This window comes from Rhipicephalus microplus, chromosome 3, assembly GCF_043290135.1.
Source record: "Rhipicephalus microplus isolate Deutch F79 chromosome 3, USDA_Rmic, whole genome shotgun sequence".
Taxonomy (NCBI): domain Eukaryota; kingdom Metazoa; phylum Arthropoda; class Arachnida; order Ixodida; family Ixodidae; genus Rhipicephalus; species Rhipicephalus microplus.
The window spans coordinates 282446521-282467276 of NC_134702.1; the positions used below are offsets into that span (position 1 = coordinate 282446521).

Genomic DNA, 20756 nt, shown 5'->3' on the forward strand with positions numbered 1-20756 from the left:
TAGACAAACAAACTTGTATTGTCAGCGTACAGCACAATGGATGCATCACTAACAATTTCAGAAATGTCATTTACATACACATTAAATAAGAATGGTCCAAATACGCTACCCTGCGGTACTCCCGATTTAATTTCGCGATATGAAGAGCAGAAATTTTCCATAGCCACGCACTGAGTCCGCCCGGACAGATATGATCGAAACAACAAGTTTGCCACGCCCCGAATACCGTAGCTGTCAAGCTTTCTTATTAAAAGTTCATGATTTAAGCGATCGAATGCCTTGCTATAGTCTACAAATATACCTAAAGTTAGTTTTCCTGCATCAATGTTATCAATCACTAGCTCCTTTTGACATAGCAATGCTGTCTCTGTCGACCTGCCTGGGTGGAATCCGTGCTGACAGTCAGACGGAATGTTATTCCTTAAAGAAAAGTAACTGATTCTAACGGAGATCTCCTTCACTAAACCCTTAGAAAAGGTGGACAGAATAGAAATAGGCCTAGAGTTCCCTAAGTCATTTCGATTACCGCCTTTAAATATCACTGAGACCCTGGCTTTCTTCATAGCACTTGGAAAATGGCCAGTTTCTAGAAAAAGATTAAACACACAAGCAAGGTGGATTGCGATGACGTCGATTACAAATTTTATTCGTCTGATTTGAATGCCACCTGCATTAACAGCATTGCTGTTCTTTAGGCCCAAAAAGTACGAGAAATCTCAGTATCATCAGTTGGCTCGAAAAAAATGCTATGCATACATTTATTAACAGCTATGCTAGTGACCACGCCATTCGATGACGTCCTCATATCCACGAAGTGATTATTGAAGCGTTCCGTTAAAGCGACGCCTGTGACCTTTTTATTGTTTAGGGTGACTTCATGGAAAGGCTGTTTCACATTTCATGTCTTACGGCATTGTTGATAATTTTCCACGTTTTTTTCTGGATTTTTCCTCTGTACCGAAGCCAAAAGGGTTTCATAATAGTGGGCATTAGCCTTTCACAGTTCTTTGTTTATTGAATTTCGTAACTTCCTAAATGCAACAAGATCGCTTTCTTCACGCATGCGTGAAAATCTATTGAATAACCTATTTTTCTTACTTATCATCCTAACGTGTTGAGGCTGCACTCAAGGCTTTATAATACGTTTCTTTACTTTGCCTTTTTTGAGTGGAAAAGATAAATTGTAAAGATGAGTGAAAATTGACAGGAATGCGCTGTATGCCTCACTAGCATCTTTTTCGTTATATAAAAATGACCAGTCTGTGCGCAGTGCAAGTGCACGAAAATGTTGCATGTTTTCCTTTGATAGACATCTATAACTGAACGTGGTATCAGGCAAGCATTTTTCATTAACATAAAATGAGCATACTACGTATATTGGGCAGTGGTCGCTGATATCAAAGCTGATGGTTGCGGCTGTATGAATCTGTGTAACAGCGTTATTTATGAAATTATGGAGAGCCGATTGACAAGATGCCGTTGCACGAGCAGGTGTTTTGACAACGCTACAGACACAGAAGAATCCATAAGGTTAACAGTTGCACGGGTCGAAGTGCCATCATCGAGCATGTTAATGTTGAAGTCACCACCAAGAACAACTTTGTACTTGTGAAGAGAAGCCTGCTCTAAAAGTTTTTCAGTGAATTTTAATTAGACACGTTGCCAGTAGGTTGTCATTAAATCACGACAAACAGAATGTTGTCCGATTTAACGCTGAGCACTTCATAATTGGGCGTGGTGCAGGTGAATTCCTCAAGCACATCGCAATGTATTCCGCGCTTAACATGCAGTGCAACGCCACCACCACGTTTTCCTGCGCGATTAACAAAGAAGTGGCTATACCCATCTATGATAAGCAATTCACCGTATTCTTGATACCATGTTTCAGAGAACATAATAACATCAAATGAAAAAATAAACTCGGCAAGAAACATTGCTTGAACGTCTTGCTCATGAGCGAGTGAACGCGAGTTCACATGAAGGCCAGAAATATTTCTCCCGTGTGAAGGCAGGGATATTTCAGATGGTAGGCTAAATTCTCTATACATTGTGCAGTAAAAAGGAATATGAAAACTTTAAGATTACGTATACCGTATTCTACGAGATCTTTTGAAGGTCAGCCTCCGAAGCAATATAAATGACACTGCTAGCCTCAGTTTTGCCCGCAAGTACCTTTCTGTTTTGCGTCCAGACAAAGCGCCATTGATATTCATGCCTTCTTGCCAAGGCAAGTGAAAGAAGACGCTTCAACGCCCGGCAGAGATGCTCATTAACAAATACTCTGGCATCATCAGGAATTCCAACCTGGTGATTTCGCACCCTGGCCTTCCGCGCCTTCTCAAAAAACAGTGTCCCTCTTCTGTACGTTCTTGAACTGAACAATTATGTTAGACTTTCCAGCTTCTCGGGTGGGCACCCTACTGATTATTCCTACATGTACAGGACCTGTACATACGATGTTATTGGATACGGGGCATACAGGTGTCACGGGTCATACGGGTGGTACGGGTCATGCGGGTGGTACAGGTCATGCGGGTGGTGCGGGTCATGCGGGTGGTGCAGGTTATGCGGGTGGTGCGGGTCATACAGGTGGTATAAGTGTAACAAATGTATGGGTATTACAGGTTATGCAGGTGATATGGGTTGGATTAGCTATTGGGGTCAAAATTAACATGCAGTAAAAGAATGTATACATAAGAAAGGCATGCTAGTTCATGAAGCACACAGTAAAATAAACAATGTAATGTAGGTTCTGCAATGATATCAAATAAACACGATCAGGCTAGAGTAATGTTTTGACGACTCACTTATTTAGGTCGTTCAACATTTCAGCAATGAATCTGTTCATTTTTCTTAACCTCTCCATTGGTGCCGTTTCACTGGGTCTCCCAGCAATGTACTTGCTGAAGGCATCTGTAAAAATGAGCAGGAATATGTAGCAATTAGGGACTTACTGGTTCATATAAATGATAAATTTTATTGTCCCTAAATTCAGCAAAATATACTAAGCATGAAACACTTACTTCCGACTGCCTCCAATTTCTTAGGCGTGAGTGCCCTCCTGGGTGGTGCCTGGTTTTCTGAGCGCACATAGCGCCGACAAGGGGCTCCTGTGATGCTCCTGTTGTGGAGGACACTCACACCCCACAGAAGCTTGGTCGCCTCCTTACAGAACAAGCTGTCTCTCGGACGCGAAAGCAGCCATGCCCATTTTTCCTGCTCCAGGAATATGCCGTTTCCTAGGTGAATCTGCGCGAAAAAATGTGGAATCATAATAAAAGACTCAAGAGATATCTTGTTTTTGAAAATGTTATTTGCGTTCTTTGGTCGTGCGAGTATAGTTTTGCTGGTATGTATTCAAATAGTTCTGATGAATCTTACAATTCACTTCTGCAACAGCATGCCATCTTGTATAACACTGGCATACTAAACGTTATCCAAATATTCTTTTACTAAAGCAAATACAGTTCACAGAATGTATGTAAGTCTACAGGTGCATATAGTGCTCAATAATGGCAATACTACACCAGCCTTCACAAGGAGAATCATTAATTTTTAGATACTAAAAGACTGGGCAAAAAGTGGGGTGGCATAGTAAGTTAGAAAAACATCAACACAATCCCTATTTAAAATTTTACACTAATGTGGCTCCAGCGAAACAAAAAAGCATTCGTTTCAATGATCAATGAAAAGCAAATCACATACATCATTGCTGTCTTTACGTCTCACCTGAACAGTTTGAGAGAAGCTGTAAGACATTTTAAGAAAAAAGCTTATTTACAATTTTGAGTGCTCTATATATGTGTGAAAGTTAAATTAACAACTATGTAACATATCTTACAGTTGTGTTACAGTTGTTAGTAATGTTGAGTCCATAATATTCTACTAAAGACCACCAGACACCCTAAAAGGCACTTAGAGCTGGCACTGACAAAAAGTGCTCTGGCACATTGCAGATAAAAATTTCTTTTGTCAACTCCAATAATGAGGAACTCAGGAATCAAACAGACAGAGCCTCAATTCATTCCCCTTTTTCCTGACATTAGGACTTGTCACAAAAATATTTATGAAGCTTTTACTGATTGCCGTGACATTCCAAAAAAGGGTAATGCAGAAGATTGCACTGGTCATTCGTGAAATAACCTCCTGAATGTCTAAATTCACCAGTTCATAATTTACAAAATTATCCGTAGTAGATGAATAAACTAAGCATAAACATACAAGGAAGTGAAAGTACAATGCAAGTTGCATAACCATGTATTCAACCCAGTAGTGAAAGTATTGCACTGAATAAACATAAATTTACAAAATGTAGAGCTACTTCATCGTTTAACTGAATAAGGGCATGCACACAGAGACGGACACTAGGAGAAGAAAATGCACACAACATAAGCGGTGTTCAAGTGTCTGTATGTGCCCTTATTCCGTTAAAAGATGAACGAATACAACTAGCCTAACTATCCAAGCTAATGTAAAGCTACTTACTTGATTGTCCACCTGGAAAAACAGCGGCAGTTCATCACTGGCACCCAAACCCTAAAAGGCAGAACAAAGGAAAAGTCGATCAGCTATAAAAAATATTAGGCACACATATGCCCGCATGGCTTCTGGGTATGAAAGTTAGGCATCATTTCCAAAACTTTTTTTTTATTTTCAGACACAACATAACTATCAGCCCTCATTTGTGCTTTGTTCAGCCCAATAACAGCTGCTGAAACTTTTAACCCTATTGTTTTTCCAGCTTATGCTCCATAAATTGTTAAAAGCCCAATCACTGAGCTGCACAACAAACTGATCAGTGTTCTACATTGTGTTATTAAAACAACCTAATTTTAATCCCACTTAGGTTCATTGTTTATACAGTTTCTAAAACAAAGCTCCCTTTTAATTGGCTATCACAATTTAATTCCTGCAATTCGGTGTGTTTTCTAGGCCAAAAACTTGAGCCTAACGTGAGGTTTACCCATCATATTGCTTATGCTAAACAAAAAACTGCCTTCGGTGTACGAGCCCTCATTAAATCTTCTTTATTTATCTCCTGTTATGCCTTATTGTGGCCCTGCTTTCATAAACAGTCAAATCACCTAGCATTATTACATGGGCAAATATGCATAACAATAATCTTTTGCCAATAGAGAACATTCAGAATACACATAATTCAGGACATACAGGAGAACATTCAGGAGAACATTCAGGACATACACATTATTACCAACAGTTCTTTTTACTCTAATGCTGCTCACCTTGTCTAGGCTAACTTCATACTACTTGCATCTGACTTGTTATCACTTAATCATAACGGTATTCAAACTAGCTTTTGTGTGAACTGAGTTATATAAAATGTTCAAAAATAATAATTGTGCAAAGTTTGCCCATAATTACAACTTCCTTACAACAAAACATACATTAACTATGGCAGAATGACATCCTACTTTACAGTGATTAAATTATAGAACTTACTCCACACACTTGAAGAATTTCATCTCCTAAAAATAGCTTGTCAAGAATGTTTGTTAATGCAAAAAGCATATGCAATTACCGTATTTACTCGATTCTACCACGCCCTCGATTGTAACGCGCACCCGATTTCCACCGCGAAAAAAAAAACGTAAGACATCAATTGCAACGCGCACCCATATTTCTCGCCGGCCCGCACGATCACACCACTCGAAAAAACTACTTCTTTCGGGAGCGTATTCTATTTAAATATGAGGTACGGGCGAAGCTTATGCCCATCTGACGTGTAACAGAGCTTTCCGTCACGGTAGTTTTACCGTGGACCGATGTCAGCACGCGAAGTTGCGTCGCGCCCTTCTTCTCGACGGTTGTGGTGCCAGGCATGTCGAAGTAAAGAGGCGTCTGATGGGCATTCCCGATTTGCCCAAGCAGGTAGCCGTTGTTGCGCCGCAAGTTTAGGACGAACCTCTGAAAACTGTGAAGCTTTTCATCGTACTCCTCCGCAAAACTTTTCGCATATGCATGTTCCCCTTCGGAGGGAAAAGCCTTTCCTCTAAATAAAGTTAGTTAGCCAGCACCTGCTCGCTTTAAACTGGCTCTGCATTAGACCTTTTTCCAAGACTAATTGCATAGCCCGCACTTGGAGCAGTTCTGTCGTCACGGGCTGCTGTGCCGCTCGCTGCTCAAACACATACTTGCCGAGCAGCTCTTTAATTTGCGGAAACCGGCACTGCTGTGGTCCACTGAAGCCTTTGCGTGAAGCTTTGCTGTCGAGAATCTTCTGCTTTTGTTTCCGCCGGTCCCGCACGCACGTTTCGGGAACTCCGAACGACCCCGATGCGGCCCGATTTCCGTCCGTTTCTGCACACGCCATAACTTTTCTTTTATAAGCGGCATCGTGGTGCTATCGAGTTTTTGGAGTCGGCCCTTCCACGCCGTCTATGCTAATGCACTACTAGATGACGAACTCCTCAGCACACGTACGAAGTGCCGCACATGGGAAACACATAGGCAGAAATGGCCGACGCGCCATGCCGACGCACGCAGGGGGCGGCCATTTTGGATTTGCCGATGGCAATAGATTGATCGTAATTTTTTTGTTTGTACTCGATTCTAACGATCATGCAATTTATAAACTCGCTTAACCGGAAAAAAGGTGCGCGTTAGATTCGAGTAATTACGGTAGCTTAAAAATCTTTGTAAATTTACATTTAGGTATTATGGTGAGTAAAGCTACGTGTACAACTATTATTATGTTGAATTCGACTGAGAGATCCAGAACAGCCGCCCAAGTCTTGAAGCGAGCACACGGCTTACACCGTTTTTAGATACTGTCAGTTGGGAAAGCCCGCTATGTAGGTGGCACCGACTCGTACACGCTCAGAGGGGCGCGGTGCTAACGTAGCTTTGAGAACGAGCTACCGCTGGCTTCCCGCGGCAGCGTTGAATTTGTTTTTTTCTTTTAGTTTGCTTGCTCAGATTACAGAGGCGGGAACTTGAAGGTTAGATTTCTGTCACGCAAATCGTATTTAACATGGTACACAACAATCAAGCAAGCTTGAGTGAATTAGCAGTTTAACACAGTAAACATGCTGACCTTCAGTGCGCCGGGCTGTCTAAGTGGCTATGCCTATGAGGAAAACACTTGTGATCAGCAGTACTTCTTCAAACCCCCCAATTACCCTGCAGTTCTCAAGGACTGAACAGCTGCTATTCCATGAAAAGTCTTGCAGGTAATGGTCAAAACATGCATAAATAATCATACATTTCTTAGGTACAGGCCCGAACCTTATTTATCACTAAGTAGTACAGTCGATCCCACATATAACGGCACCACTTAAAACGAACTTTCGCTTCAAACGAACACTATCCGCGTGACCATTAAAATATATATTGGTTCAACGGCACAAAATCGCACTTACAACAAACGTCTCCGAGCGCCGCTGATCGGTTACAGCGAACAGTCAGCGGTCTCCCAACTTCCCGGGAAACCAATTTCGACCACCGATCAGGCATCGGCGAGGTGCCTATACATTCTTATTTTTAAACGCAGACCCTGCGCCCGCGAGCCTCTAGTTGCTGCTCCCCAACCCATGAAGAAAGGAAAGTGCCGACTGCTTTTTGTTATGCACCCCTCCGTCCTTTGTCCCGCCGCTACCCTGAGCCAGGCGAGGCCCGCGTTTTCACACTGTCACCGATCTTTCGAAGACCGGTCGGCCATCTACCCCGTTTTTAATCGCTGGTCCTGTCGTTGGCATCCCCGGCCTGGAGTGACCAGACCATTTGCCAACATCGTCGGCCACCGACTGCATCCGAAAGTCTGCGTCTAGTGCACGGGCGTACGCTACCCCACCGACTCTGATATTTTGTGATTCGTTTCGTGTCAAGGACTTGTTCTCGCTCGCTCACCACTCGACTCGGCATGCCTTCCGCTCACGTGCGGAAGCACGAAAACGGCTGTTAATTTGCGCGGGACGAACAGCGAAATATCGAAGTTTGTGAGGCCACGCGAACTCGCCGGCGCAACAAAAAATTTTTTGACCACGGCTGCCGATTGTTCGAAAACCCCGCGCACTGAACCAGGCGGCCATGCTTTGACTTCTGCGCGCGCAGGCACTCTTTCCAAGTTTTTCTACGTGCGAGTTTCGCGGACCTATCAAGCAAGCTACCCAACCTGCCTCCTTCTCATGCGTTTTGGTTTTCAAGGTCACCCTTCCGCCGCATCCTCTCCTCTCTTGTCGCAATTTGGAAACTAATTTCCGGCTGTTTCACATGCAGAGGTAGCAGACGACGCTCCTTCACCAATCTCAAAGCGACAGCAGCGCCGCCTCCACCGGATACGAGAGGGGGCAGTCCTCGCGGCTGCGATAGCGCGTGCTTACCCAACTGACAGTATCTAAAAACGTCTTACACCAAGCCAAATCTGCCACTGGAACATATGAATGCTGTGCATGGGGTGTCCAGAAGCTGTTTATGCTTACGACACTTAAACCGGCTCCTGAACTTTTCCGACGTAGCCGATTATCTTCGGGCATCTGCACAGCCGGTCGGGCAACTTGTTCTTAAAATTCACTTCCACACACGGTTTGTGGTCGCTGCTGCTACAACTGTCAAAACTGAACCGCCAGTTCATTCAGCAAAGTCAAACGATGCCATTTTTAAAATGTAAAGAAATCCATAGGGTGATGAGACACCACCTAAAAAAACGTTGGAGATAACCTTATTCCCCGATCGTACCAAAAATGACAGCCCTGCATTGCCGGAGTTCCAGAAAAATCTACCTTTGCCAGATGAAACAACATGGAAGCCCCATTGCGGAGTGGTTTGCTCCGAATCTGCCAGTAGAAAGCGGGAAATTGCTCCGAATTGACCAGGGGATTCCGGCAAGAAAATTTTTATCCTGCTCAACCAGTGCGATTCGACATTGACAGATGGTCACACTGCATTTGCTCAACTTTAAAATACTTGTCTACATACCACTAACAATGACCAGATGTATATTGATTAAATAAACAAACTGAAAATGTACAGGAGGCTAGCTTGACAATATAACCCCTAAATCGAATTGAAAAAAAAACAACAACAAAGAAACAGCCATTTCAATTATAAAGTACACCCCTGGCTGGTAGGTTCTTGAGAACCACTTGAAGTGGTTCCAGGGTGTGGTACCGGTGGCATCAATGGGCATGGCTGCATCCGTGGCTGCTCTGAAGAAGGCGACGGAGGCTCTGGTAGCAATAAGTGCTGCGGCGGTGGCAAAGGCAGCGTTGCTGACCACCCTTGTGGAGACAACGGCGAGCACGGCCATAGTGGTGGTGGCGACGGTAGTGGTGGCGACGGTGGCGGTGGCGACGGTGGCGATGGCTGCATGAACTGCAACGGCCTTGCCTGAAAATGCAAAAAAAATCTAAATTACACTTTTGAAGCATACAGCTTTCTTTTTGCAAGTTGAATCGAATTTGTTTTTGTCAGTTTTATAATTGTATCTAACTTGTCTAAACTCACTCCATTATGCTTTTGTCCCTTTGTTTTTGGTGCAATATAGTGAAATATCATTAACTCAAACATGCTTAATTAACAAATAACAATTCAGGGGACAGTGACAGCTCATTGTATGTCATCTAAAACGACAGTATTATCAACAGCAGTGCCCTACTTACCGAGAAATTGAGGTAAATGCACGGGAACAAATGCGCCGCAGTAGGACGTTCGCGAAATGATCCTTATGACGTCAGACAAACTGCCTACAATTAATCACTGGTAATTAAACTAGCTCACTAAATAAAGAACCTTCCAAGTATCAAAAGACGTAAAAAATGCTGCTTGTTGAGTTGTTTCTCATGAAAAAAGAACCGCCGGGATTTACAATGAAGAATAGCGCAAGTGGTTAGAAAATTCAACTTTTTCCTGGTTAAACTAGACAGGCCGTGCCATCTTGAGCCAAAACATGTCTGTCATTTCGGAGCCTATTGTAGGAAATTGATCGATGGCCGCTGTTGCTGATGCGGCTCCTGGTGCTTTAGTTTCGCTAGTAGTGTCGGCAACCGTACAATAAAAAGCCGGGCAACGTTGTGCACGGCAACAGTGACGTGAGACTTTCCGCTTCTTGAGGCAGGTAAATTAAAGTTCACTAGCTGATACATACCACTAAAACACAATTTTATTTCAAAATAAGCACTTCCTTGGCACAAAAGGCTTCTGGACCGGTAATCCAACAATAAAGGTCGACAACTTTGATTCTCCAGCTCGCACATTTGCCTTAACTGTACTGCTGACATCACTTCAAGTCGACCTATGAGAAGTCTCCGTTAACAAAACATGGCAGCACAGCCATGTTTGCCAAGTCATAGTTGAGTGAGGTTTGTAGTACCATACTGGTTCGATTGTGCCACCATAAAGATATTTCCTCTTTCATAAGTTGTGCAGCAATGTGGGATGATGCACACGGTTGACTGAATATTGCATCGAAATGTTTTGAAATCGGCATGTCTAATCATTACTGAAGCAGGAAAATAACTGGGCACAGCTTCAATCCCCTTCACGGCTGCTTTAAAACAACAGATAACGAAAATCTTCCTTTTCCTTTAAGTCGATTGTATTGACCCGCCACGACTCCCAACAGCTTTCTGCACTCCCAGTTGTTTCGCAAGTGCCTCCGGGATAGGCAACCTTAGAACAAGCAATGACATCATGTGACGTCGTGATGACACGACCAATTTGGGAAACTTATTTCTGATGCCACGACGATGGCATCACAAGTTATTATTTGTCACTTTTGTTGGTGCTGACGGCCACTTTTCGCACTTGATGAAGCATCTTAATGCGTTGTCATAAGCTCATACCTTCTCTTGAATGCTCCTGTGGGTGGCCTCATGTTCATAGGCGCCATGATTAGTAGATGTGCTGCATTGGTGGCCGCAACAGGAACGGCTGGCCAATGTTTCTGTAAGAGAGCAAATGTGAAAAATAGAGAGCGCACATTTCTTAATTGCATCCTGAACGAAGCATTACTTTTTCAGAACTTCAAAATATTACAACATGATTAATACAAACATAATTATGTTGTATTTGCTCAAAGCTACACCAGCGCGTCAGGCTGATATTTTGCCCGATTTTACCGGAGTGCTTTTTGCTAAAATCCTCGGGTGCCATAAAACTCTTTCATACTCTGAAGTGCTCCAACCAAGTTGCCTTACCAATTTACTCTCTAGAAAACGTGTTATAAACAAAAAGAAATTAATCCCATGCATAGTGTAGTATACATTCTACTCAAACAGATGGGTGAAGTTGAGATATTGACTGAAGCCTGTTAGGGTGAGAACATGATAAATCAATGACACCAACCATAAAAAGGAATACAAATAAGACATTTCAGCTCTCATGATGGGAGTCTTGTTCAGAGTGACAACTAGACGGAGTGAAAATATGCTTATGAGGACTTAAAAAGTGACTCAAAACCGCGAGTGTAGATAAGAATGAAGGTTCCATGTGTTATCAATGGTTCAATGTGTTATGTGTATCCATTGTTTAAATCAGCATTCATTGCAAGTGGTGTCCTGAAGAGTTTTTTTTTCTAAGCTTATGCCGTTATTCTAATATATTTTATTGCTCAAGTTTTCAGGGTGTTTTGCCATTCATTGATATTTGTTTTGCCATTGATTGAGTGGGGTTTAACGTCCCAAAACCACTAAATAATTATGAGAGACGCCGTAGTGGAGGGCTCCGGAAATTTAGACCACCTGGGGTTCTTTAACGTGCACCCAAATCTGAGCACACGGGCCTACAACATTTCCGCCTCCATCGGAAATGCAGCCGCCACAGCCGGGATTCCAACCCGCGCCCTGCGGGTTAGCAGCCGAGTACCTTAGCCACTAGACCACCCCGGTGGGGCAGGGTGTTTTGCCAAGGCATTGGAAGACACCTTTACCTCGTTGACATCATTTTACATGCCTTCTGACCTGATCTTCAAAATTTCCAGTCTCACTGATATATACACAATCACAGTCCACAAGGTATCCAATAAGCATCAAGATACCTTTCTTTTTTGTCCTTCATCTTTACCAGCCGATAATGCGATTTGTAGGAACGGAACTACTTGGACATCGTAATGGTTTTTGAACTAGTGCCTGACTCGCACGCATCAGACACGTACAGTATAGCGGCACGTTATCTTGGGAACACACGATCAGATCTTTGCGGCTGAAAGAGCTGGCGTTTAACCAGAGTTCGAGTAGCCGGATGCTAAGAGATCTCTGTGCACTTGCTGTAGGTCAGCAGCCCTGCTAGTCTGCATTGTGCAGATGCTGTTGGTTCTAGCGACAAGTGAGACACCACCGATATATTCTGGTTTGTCAGTTGCACCAAGTCAATGCCGGTACCTGATGTTGTGTGTTTTTTTCTGCAGACGGGAAACTTCAAACTGTTCTGGTCCCATTTGACTAGGATTAGCAAGCGTGTGGCCGCACTTGCTGTCTTCCAGAAATGCTTTGGAGAAAGAAGTATCGTTGATGGCTTACGGCACCACACACCAAATTTTTTGGGTGGTTTGTGGCTTCCTCGATAAGTTCCGCTTTTTCAAATAGATGCCACAAAAAACAAGAAAAAAAAACAAGAAAAAAGAAGCACTGCTCGTTAAATTGGCATGAGGGAACACATTTTAAAAACGACGCTGTTGGTTGGCGCCCAATGTGCCATATTCAATGCTCCTCACTGCTGGAATTCAAAATTGCAGCATAACATTATTGGCAAGCTCCCAAGCAGGTGATTATTCAAACACATTCCAGTTCTGCATGCACAATGAAATGCGGGTAGAAAAGCAACTAGCTTTTATCAAAAAGGTAGGAGTCAGTTACCCCCTGAAAATAAATGTAGAAATGGTGGGTGCATATCTCGCCACACAATGCTAAGGTCACAGCATATGTTTTTTTTTTGCCATTGTAAACACGTCTCAGCTCATTTCTAAAAAAAAGTAACCACATACCCATGCCCTGGATAGTATTGCGATACGGGCGATACATCGTAAAAGTATTTCACTACTGAGATACAAATACATTTTTAAGAAGTATCTCGATACAGCAATACAGACACTCAAACGTATCTCTGAAATACTATCGCGATACTGCCCAGCCCTGCCCTTGAGACAGTTGTACACTAACAACTCCTCTAAGGGTCAGACAATTCAAACTGTTCCTTATAGTTTTCAAAGGCAGTCCTCTCTAATGGTCGAATCCTACTAAAGAGATTCATTTTTGTTACGGAATTTTTTTGAAGAAAACTAATAGTTCCAGCAGGGTGGGTCATGACGTTATATGCTCCTCCTCTGCTAAGCCGCCTGAATCCCCCCCCCCCCGGTACATATGAATATAATGAGAAAGAATGCACTTTGATGGGTGGTGTCTGATGGCATCGTGCCTGAAGCCACAATTTTTTCTGTTACCTTGCTGGAGCCGTCTAGAGTTTGGTGAAAAAGGGTAGGAGGAGCGGAGTCCATTCATACAGAACATATGCTTTGCTGGCTGCTGTTTCCTGCTAGTGCTGCTGTAACTACTGCACTGTCGTAGAAGGAAACAACATTCAGCAACTATCACAGCTGTTTCCATACTAAGTGGCCACTCTCTCACACAAATCTGATTCTATAAAGGGCTGCATTGTTTTGGTTTTCTTAACTCTGATCATACAGTTAACATCCGATTTCTCGGACTACCGAAATACTGGACATGCCTGATTTCTCGGACTGATCTGTGGCACCATCAAGTTCCCCATACAGTCAATGTATTAAAAAGTCAAAAATTTCGGACATTTATAGCTTTCACCGTGCGATTTTCCTGCTAACTTTTTACTGCTAACAGCGAAGTTGAACTCACTATCAGCACCACTATTTTGGTTCTTTTCGTACCCTCGAACCCACTGTGACGTGGCAGCCGTACCCTTGACACCAGAAATGCCGGAATCCAGCGCACGCCAATTTGTAGCCAGCCGTGGCTTAGACAAACCTGTGGCCACAACTGCATGGTGCTGTTACTAATGTTACTATAAGGCTGTGATTCGGCGGGAAAGCTACGCTGTTGACCTATAGTCTGCCGCCGGCATGCTTCCCTACTCATAGAAGGCGGTAACACAACAGACTCCCAGGAACTGTTTTTGCCACGCCAGCTTTAAAATGTACGCCGAGACGACAGTCTCACCTAGAGAGGGCAGCGTGTGTAAAGAACTTCCAAATGCGGTCGTTGCTTCAACGACCCACACCGTGCTGGTGTTTCGATTTCAGCCAAGATAACCTTGGAGGGCTTTGCCGACGCTAGCGAAAATCTTGAGCTGTGTGCGGAATTTACCGGTGATGAAATCATTCGAGTTACTAAAGGTTTCGACAACTCCGACACATAGATCAAAGAGGCAGAGCCTACACGGGCAACAAGTTCGGTGTTGACGCGAGCATGACATCGTCATAGGTGTACAGTGACAGCATGACATCAGCTGATATTGAGGCAAACATAATCGGGGCAAGTGGAACTCCGTGCAAACGAAAATAAGAGAGTCCTTTTAGCACTTAATTTTTACAAATGCAGTAGCGTCGGTCACATAAAATTTTTTCTTTTCGCTTTTTTTCTATTACAAACGGCTTTTTTCGGGGCAACCTAAATGATGCACTTGCTGAATTGCAACGAGAATCCTGTACTCTTGCTGTGACCTTTTCTGCCAGTGAAAAATACCAATTCAAAAAGTGTAATTTTACTTGCATTCGTTTTTCCAGACTGCCTGATTTTCCGGACCTTTCGCAATCCCTTGAGTGTCCGCGAAATCGGATGTCGACTGTACAACATTAATCCAAAGGGTTTTTCAGGTACTACATCCTTATTGTGGAACAAAAAGCATCGAAATAACATGAAGATGCCAAAGTAAATGTGTTAGGGTACACATAACCACAGCACTCACTGACTGCATGAAAATGTTTTTTAAAAATTCTAAAAGGCAGCATGGAATAAATATAACTTACTGAGTTCGTTTTGCAGCATGTCTTGCAGCTTGTCATTTCTTTTCTCGAGTACTTCTATTCTTTCCTCTAGTCTTTTGTTTTTTTTTCTTGAGCTGCCTCGTAATGTTCCTCTCTTTTTCGAGCCGACTCAGTTCGACAAGCTCTTCTTCGGAACTCGCACTGCTTCGGCGCCTCTTTGTTCTTGGTTGCTGATTTTTTTCTTTTTTCTTTTTTTGAATGCTAGCAAATAAACACATCAACCCAAAGCCAACATCACTGATTAGAAGCCGAAAACGAGCAAATATGCCAGGAAACATACACGCTCCATTGATACAAACATAATTCAGGTTGTAGCAACTACCTAGCATATGAAGTTCAGTAGGGTTGAAAGCTGGGCTAGTTGGTGAGATATCATTTCAACATATGGTATAGTAGCGCAACTTCGACGAGGACCTGAGGACAAGAAAACACGCCACTGTTTGTGAGACTAGCGAGTGCAGTGTTTTCTTGTCCTCAGTGTCCCCATCAAATTTGCGCTACTGCACCATATGTCAAAATGATATGTAGCGTATTCCAGCCATGACTAGTGAGCATCCTAACACCCTGTCACACAGCAAATCTAATGTCCTTCGTTTGCAATATCCTTTCTTTGCAGTCACACGTGGAAACTAATGCCATTTGATGAAAACGACCTTTTCTGTGGAACGAGTTCCTGCAACACAATCGCATTCGATTTCTGACTGAGTAGTCTCAATGTCAGAGACTTTTAGGGAAATGGCTATAACTTCAGTATATATACATTTTATAATTTATGAAGATCTCGTTCCTTACTAGCTCAACTTATTACTGGCTTGATGACATAATAGCAGGTGCATAAGTTAAAAAAAACAAATTAAGGGACCCTAACCCCCGAATGCAGAGATGTTACTTGGCTCGCGACTTCAACTTAACTTGAGCAAGTCGGCGCGAAGCAAGCAGCGGACTTCAAAACGCCCAAGTCAGCCTTTGCGTTTCATAGATGCTCAGGCTGTCTTGCTTGATCAAGTCAAGAACGAGCTTCAAAGCAGAAACACGCTGCTCGCCTGCTAACGAGGGTAATAATGAAGTTGTTCGCGTAAGGCATGCATTACACCAAAAAAGACGCTACGTTTTAAAATAACTATAAAAACGAAGAGTCACAAGCATATTGTTGCCATTTTACGGCTAACGAGCGGCACGTGGCGCCTGCCACCACAACGATGCGCAGTGTTGCTTCTGTAAAGCGTTCGTTGCCCGCTGGTATTAGTGGCCACCCAAATGCGGTGCGTTTCTCCACGGTTGCTTGTTTGGAGGAGAAACAAGCATCGCGTTGGGTTCCTTCGTCGTTTTTTTTTTCTCATTCGAACGCCATGGCATGTATTTGTGCTGACCTGGCTCACGAGGTGACGCGATTTTCACGGTATTTGCCTCTCTGTTCGCATGTGTGCATGCCTGTAACGGGCTAGGTCGCAGTTATTATGAAAAAAAAAACAAGTTCTAGGAACAAATGTGATTGGTATCCTTTTGTTGAGCTCGGTAAACAAGAGAAAAAGCGGGGGTCAGGACATTGCCCTCAGCAGAATTCTGTCTCGCGGGGTGCAGCAATGTATCGCTGCATGATGGTGACGCAGATAAAAAAACCCGTGATAGGGGCACCTCTTTTTTTGTGTGTGTAATTTTACGTAGCGTTGTACTACAAGCAATGCCTTTCTGACCGAGAAACAGCGCATTAGACGGGACGAAAGGATAGACGACGCACACGGACACAGCACCAAGTCAATTTTTTTTTTACCGAAAGAGGCGGAAAGTGTCGTCGTGTTATAGAAAAACAGAAATAGCCTTTGCGGTTACGGAACACTTCGGCGTTGTCGACACCGGGGCTAATAATACGCACGTGTGTGTAGTCGACACAACCTGTAACGCAAGGGAACTCAGCCACTTCATAACAGTCCGCCGGCTGCGGAAAGCACACCAGCATCGCGTACCGGTGCTTTGCGATGAGTAGCGTAACTTTTCCGACTGCACGGCACACTGTCGACTACGGAATGCGGACGAAATTTCCGGTGACTGGTTCGAATGTGCCAGCGCTGTAAAACCTGAGAGCCATCAGCAGCTATAACACTGGATGCACGGGCTGTCTTCGGTTGTCCCCACTTTCACGAAGTGGCAACATAACGAGCAGCTGCCCCATGACGTTCTTCATGAATCTGTACCTAGCGTGGAATTGTTGCTCGTCGTACAACTCCATCGGATTTCCTTGGTCACGTAAAGCGGTTCCGATAATCTTCGGCAGGCAGTGCGCCTCAAAAAATGCTACGCTTATGGCGAGGCAAGCAAACTCAAAAGCGGCCACCTTTCACGCGACGTCCATTCGAGAGGTGGCCATGTTGCAATGACGCGTGAAGTCGCTTTCAAGTTAGCCCCGCAGCTGACTTGAAACTTGTCCTGACTTCGACCGAGCCAAGTCGCCTTCAAGTCATTCGCAAGTTCGAGAACGATTTATGGCGACCGGCAAGACTGTCTTGAGTCAAGAACGAGTCAAGTACGAGTCGAGTAACATCTCTGCATTCGGGGGTAAAGCTTTGTTTTTAGGAGTTGAAGGCAATATGTATATCCTGTTGCTACTACGTGCATCGAACACTTGGTGCATGAAACCTTTTCGAACTTCTTACGCACCCACTACGTGGCCTTAAGGGAATAGGTACAGTAGCGCATGTGCCTTTGGTAGTGGGTGACCAGTTTTAAACCTCCAAGGCATTATGATAATGACATGTTATGATGCCCGCTAGAAATGGCAGGTTGTACCACGCATTATTACTGCAATATTTCATGTTGCATTGTAAAGCATGTATACAGGATGTGTGTGTTTGTTAAGTATGAATGGTAATTCCACTGCATTTCCAAGCAGAGGAAGTTCGTTCATTGTATTTCTAAACAGATGCGTGGCCGTGTGGTAGAACATCCGCTTGCCATGCGAACGAACTGCGTCTCAAGAATTTTTATTGTTTATTTTATTTGCATCATTCTCAGTTTTTCAGTAGCGCATAAGATGATTTTTCGCTCACAACCAATGATGCCTATGCCGGAATTTCTGCAAATCGAGCTCTCTAATGCCATAGCGTTAAAAAGAAGCTTCTCTCCATGACAGCAGCTGAACGCAGGGCATGTTTCGTTTGTGCCCTGTTGTCATTATTGCCTGTATTGTGGATAATATTCATGTGGTTACCAAGGTGGTGACTACACGAAATCGTTGCTGCCGTCTCATTTCTGCAGCGGGGGAGGAGGTTGTGCACCTTGCTTCAGTTGACTGTACTCATGCCCGGTCATACCATCGGCCAACGATATTTGAGTGTGTCGTGCAGCTGTGGCAAGGTTTTATTTAAAACTGCCACTTTTTTTATTATAGGTGCACCTTTCCACCCATAAAAATTATTTTTTGTGGATACACGCATGTTACATACAAGTTTTATTATATGTTTATTTTTCCCAAAGCCATGGGTCAGGAGGGCTGAGGTCATGGTCATCATTTCAAAATGACATTTGTTTTTGTCATGGGACAGCACGCAGGTAAAATGAAATTAGGTCCGCTTAATGTAATTTGTTGTGAATGGCATTGAATTTGCCATGTGGCAAGGGTATAACATCTCTCACATTGCAAAACGTCCCGATAACCACCACAGTTGCAGTGATATTCGATTTCAAACAGTGCAATTTCCACACACCCCAGACTTGTGCTAAATTGTCGAGAAAAATTCTTAGCTGCATCACAACATCAATAAACACATAGTTACCATGACTGCAACAAAAACAACTATGCCACACCAACTTTTGCCACATAATAGGATAAAAGCAACAACACTAACACACAATGTCATCTAAAAAGCTGACAAATGCATATCTGTGAAATTTAACATAGGTCACTATGTAAATTGTAACCAAAATGCTGGAAGTTGCTGCTCTGTGCCTGCTATTCTCTCTAATGTCACTCTGTGCAAGGCAAAGTTACCATTTGTGTAACAAGCAGCCATATTATGCCTACCTAGCTTAGTGTACACTGATCAGATTTATACACAAGTTTCAAATAAATCAATTACTTTTCGAAAACTAACATTCTGGGTAACTCAATTAGGTTTACTTGTCATTGATTACCAGTTATCACTGACTTTTTCATAAATAATCAAGTTATAACCAGTATTCTACAGCACTTCTTGTCCTAATACCCTGTAAGGACAACCCTCCCCTCTTTGTCAGACAATAGCCACAACAGACTGCACATGCATGCTCCTTTCCTTAAGGCCTTCTCAGCTGTTGCGAAAGCAATGGGAGAGTTTCTCAGTATGTTTTGCCACCTATCGGTTGTAAGAGTGCTGCAACCCTGACTTTGCATCTCCTGTGTCCCGTACACATCAGAAGACTGTTGCTCGATATAAAACCGCGAAATGGGAATTGTCCACTGGGAGGGTGATTATTCAAGAAGCTGTAATTTGATCACCACTTCAAAATTGATGCTCAGTGTACACTAGCTGCATTATCTACACATAGTGCCCCTTAAGAAGAGCTCTCCAAGACTTTTGTCCTTTCAAAGAACTTCTGAGCAACTTCCACTGCTATAAAACTGCCAAACGCAGTCACGAGGGAACATGTCGTCCTTGTTTTGCAGCTTCATGAAATTTAGAAATATGCCATTTCAATACAGTTATAAGTGCTATAAGTACCAAATCTGGCAGCATAGTATTAGCACCTATATTTGAAAATGCAGTAGTCATTTCTTGCCCAGGTGCCTGATGCAGGTCACGGACGATTTCAAGAAAACAAAGTTTCATGTATGTTACCTTTTCAGTTGTCTCTTCTTCACTCTCTATGTCGTAAAAGACAGTGCCAGGAACCGACAGCCGTTTCTTGCCCATCTTCTGGATCAGGTCACTGAAGGTGGCTACAGAAATTATCAAACGAAATTGAATTTTAGCAGGCCACTAAAGCACCAATGTGGTATGAAGACCACAAATGCATGCAAAGTACAACTACATATCTATTCTACCACAAAAGCTTGGTTCTGCAGAAAGAAAGCTGTGCTGTACATGCATTCGCTTCTAGATGATGCAAGTCAATAACTGATGGTAAGAGTTATGCAAGTATTTAAACCTTGAGACAAACCACATGTTGCTAGTTATAGCACAATCTCAATTAATTTACCAGGTGATCACATATGAGCTATTGGAACACATCAAAACAATTAGTCAAAGCTTTTGAACGTAATTCAGTCTGTGTGAGCAACTAGGAATGCTTATTAACTGTTCCGCAGTAGCTTTTTGAAGTTTTATTTTATTACCATTGCAATCTATTCCAGAGAAAAAAATATCTAATTATATTAAACTCATCAAAATACTTTTGGCATTGCCATTTACTTATAGCTTCCGCATGCAGCAGTTCAAAGATCTTGTCAATTGAAATGTCTAGGTGCAAAGATTGCATCAACTTAAAATAGAACAAGATAATCAGAAAATATGTGTAGCTCAGCTGATCGCAAGTTGGGCATTCAGTTCAGTTTATTACCTTAAAGGCCCCCCTTTCTAGGAGGGGCATTACATAAGGGGTGGGGTTTTATTTAGGTTAACAATAAGCAGTAAGAGTTGTTTTAGCATTGAAATGATTAATAATACGATCTTGAAAGGCAGATGATGACATTTATGGCGTTGTTACAAAGTATATACCTGCATTACCGAACAGGCCTAACCAGCCTGAACTGCCTATATGCCAACGGACCGCACGCTTTAAACTACTCGACCAGCTGCACAATATAACATTCCAC

The 20756-nt window shown here is 43.0% G+C and overlaps 2 protein-coding genes across 2 annotated transcripts; both read right to left on the bottom strand.

Moving 5' to 3' along the window:
* Nucleotides 1-2803: 2803 nt before the first annotated feature.
* On the bottom strand, nucleotides 2804-8863 carry LOC142803217 (BEN domain-containing protein 5-like). Its single transcript, XM_075888312.1, has 4 exons — nucleotides 8739-8863; nucleotides 4486-4536; nucleotides 3024-3249; nucleotides 2804-2913 (listed from the first exon to the last, which is right to left on the bottom strand). The coding sequence occupies exons 1-4, from the start codon at nucleotides 8757-8759 to the stop codon at nucleotides 2804-2806; spliced, it is 408 nt and encodes a 135-aa protein (XP_075744427.1). The 5' UTR covers nucleotides 8760-8863.
* A 120-nt stretch (nucleotides 8864-8983) lies between these two features.
* Nucleotides 8984-15150, bottom strand: LOC142803561 (uncharacterized). Its single transcript, XM_075888684.1, has 3 exons — nucleotides 14951-15150; nucleotides 10800-10900; nucleotides 8984-9345 (listed from the first exon to the last, which is right to left on the bottom strand). The coding sequence occupies exons 1-3, from the start codon at nucleotides 14967-14969 to the stop codon at nucleotides 9061-9063; spliced, it is 405 nt and encodes a 134-aa protein (XP_075744799.1). The 5' UTR covers nucleotides 14970-15150; the 3' UTR covers nucleotides 8984-9060.
* Between the last annotated feature and the right edge of the window lie 5606 nt (nucleotides 15151-20756).

What these genes read in the sequence shown, in the direction of transcription:
- LOC142803217 (XM_075888312.1), bottom strand. Translation starts at nt 8,759, where the DNA reads ATGTTGTTTCATCTGGCAAAG. An exon ending in TGTTGTTTCATCTGGCAAAG is followed by an intron (nt 4,537 to 8,738) that starts GTAGATTTTTCT and finishes TCTGCCTTTTAG; the next exon opens with GGTTTGGGTGCCAGTGATGA. An exon ending in TTTTCCAGGTGGACAATCAA is followed by an intron (nt 3,250 to 4,485) that starts GTAAGTAGCTTT and finishes TTTTTCGCGCAG; the next exon opens with ATTCACCTAGGAAACGGCAT.
- LOC142803561 (XM_075888684.1), bottom strand. An exon ending in ACAGGAGCATTCAAGAGAAG is followed by an intron (nt 9,346 to 10,799) that starts GTATGAGCTTAT and finishes TTGCATTTTCAG; the next exon opens with GCAAGGCCGTTGCAGTTCAT.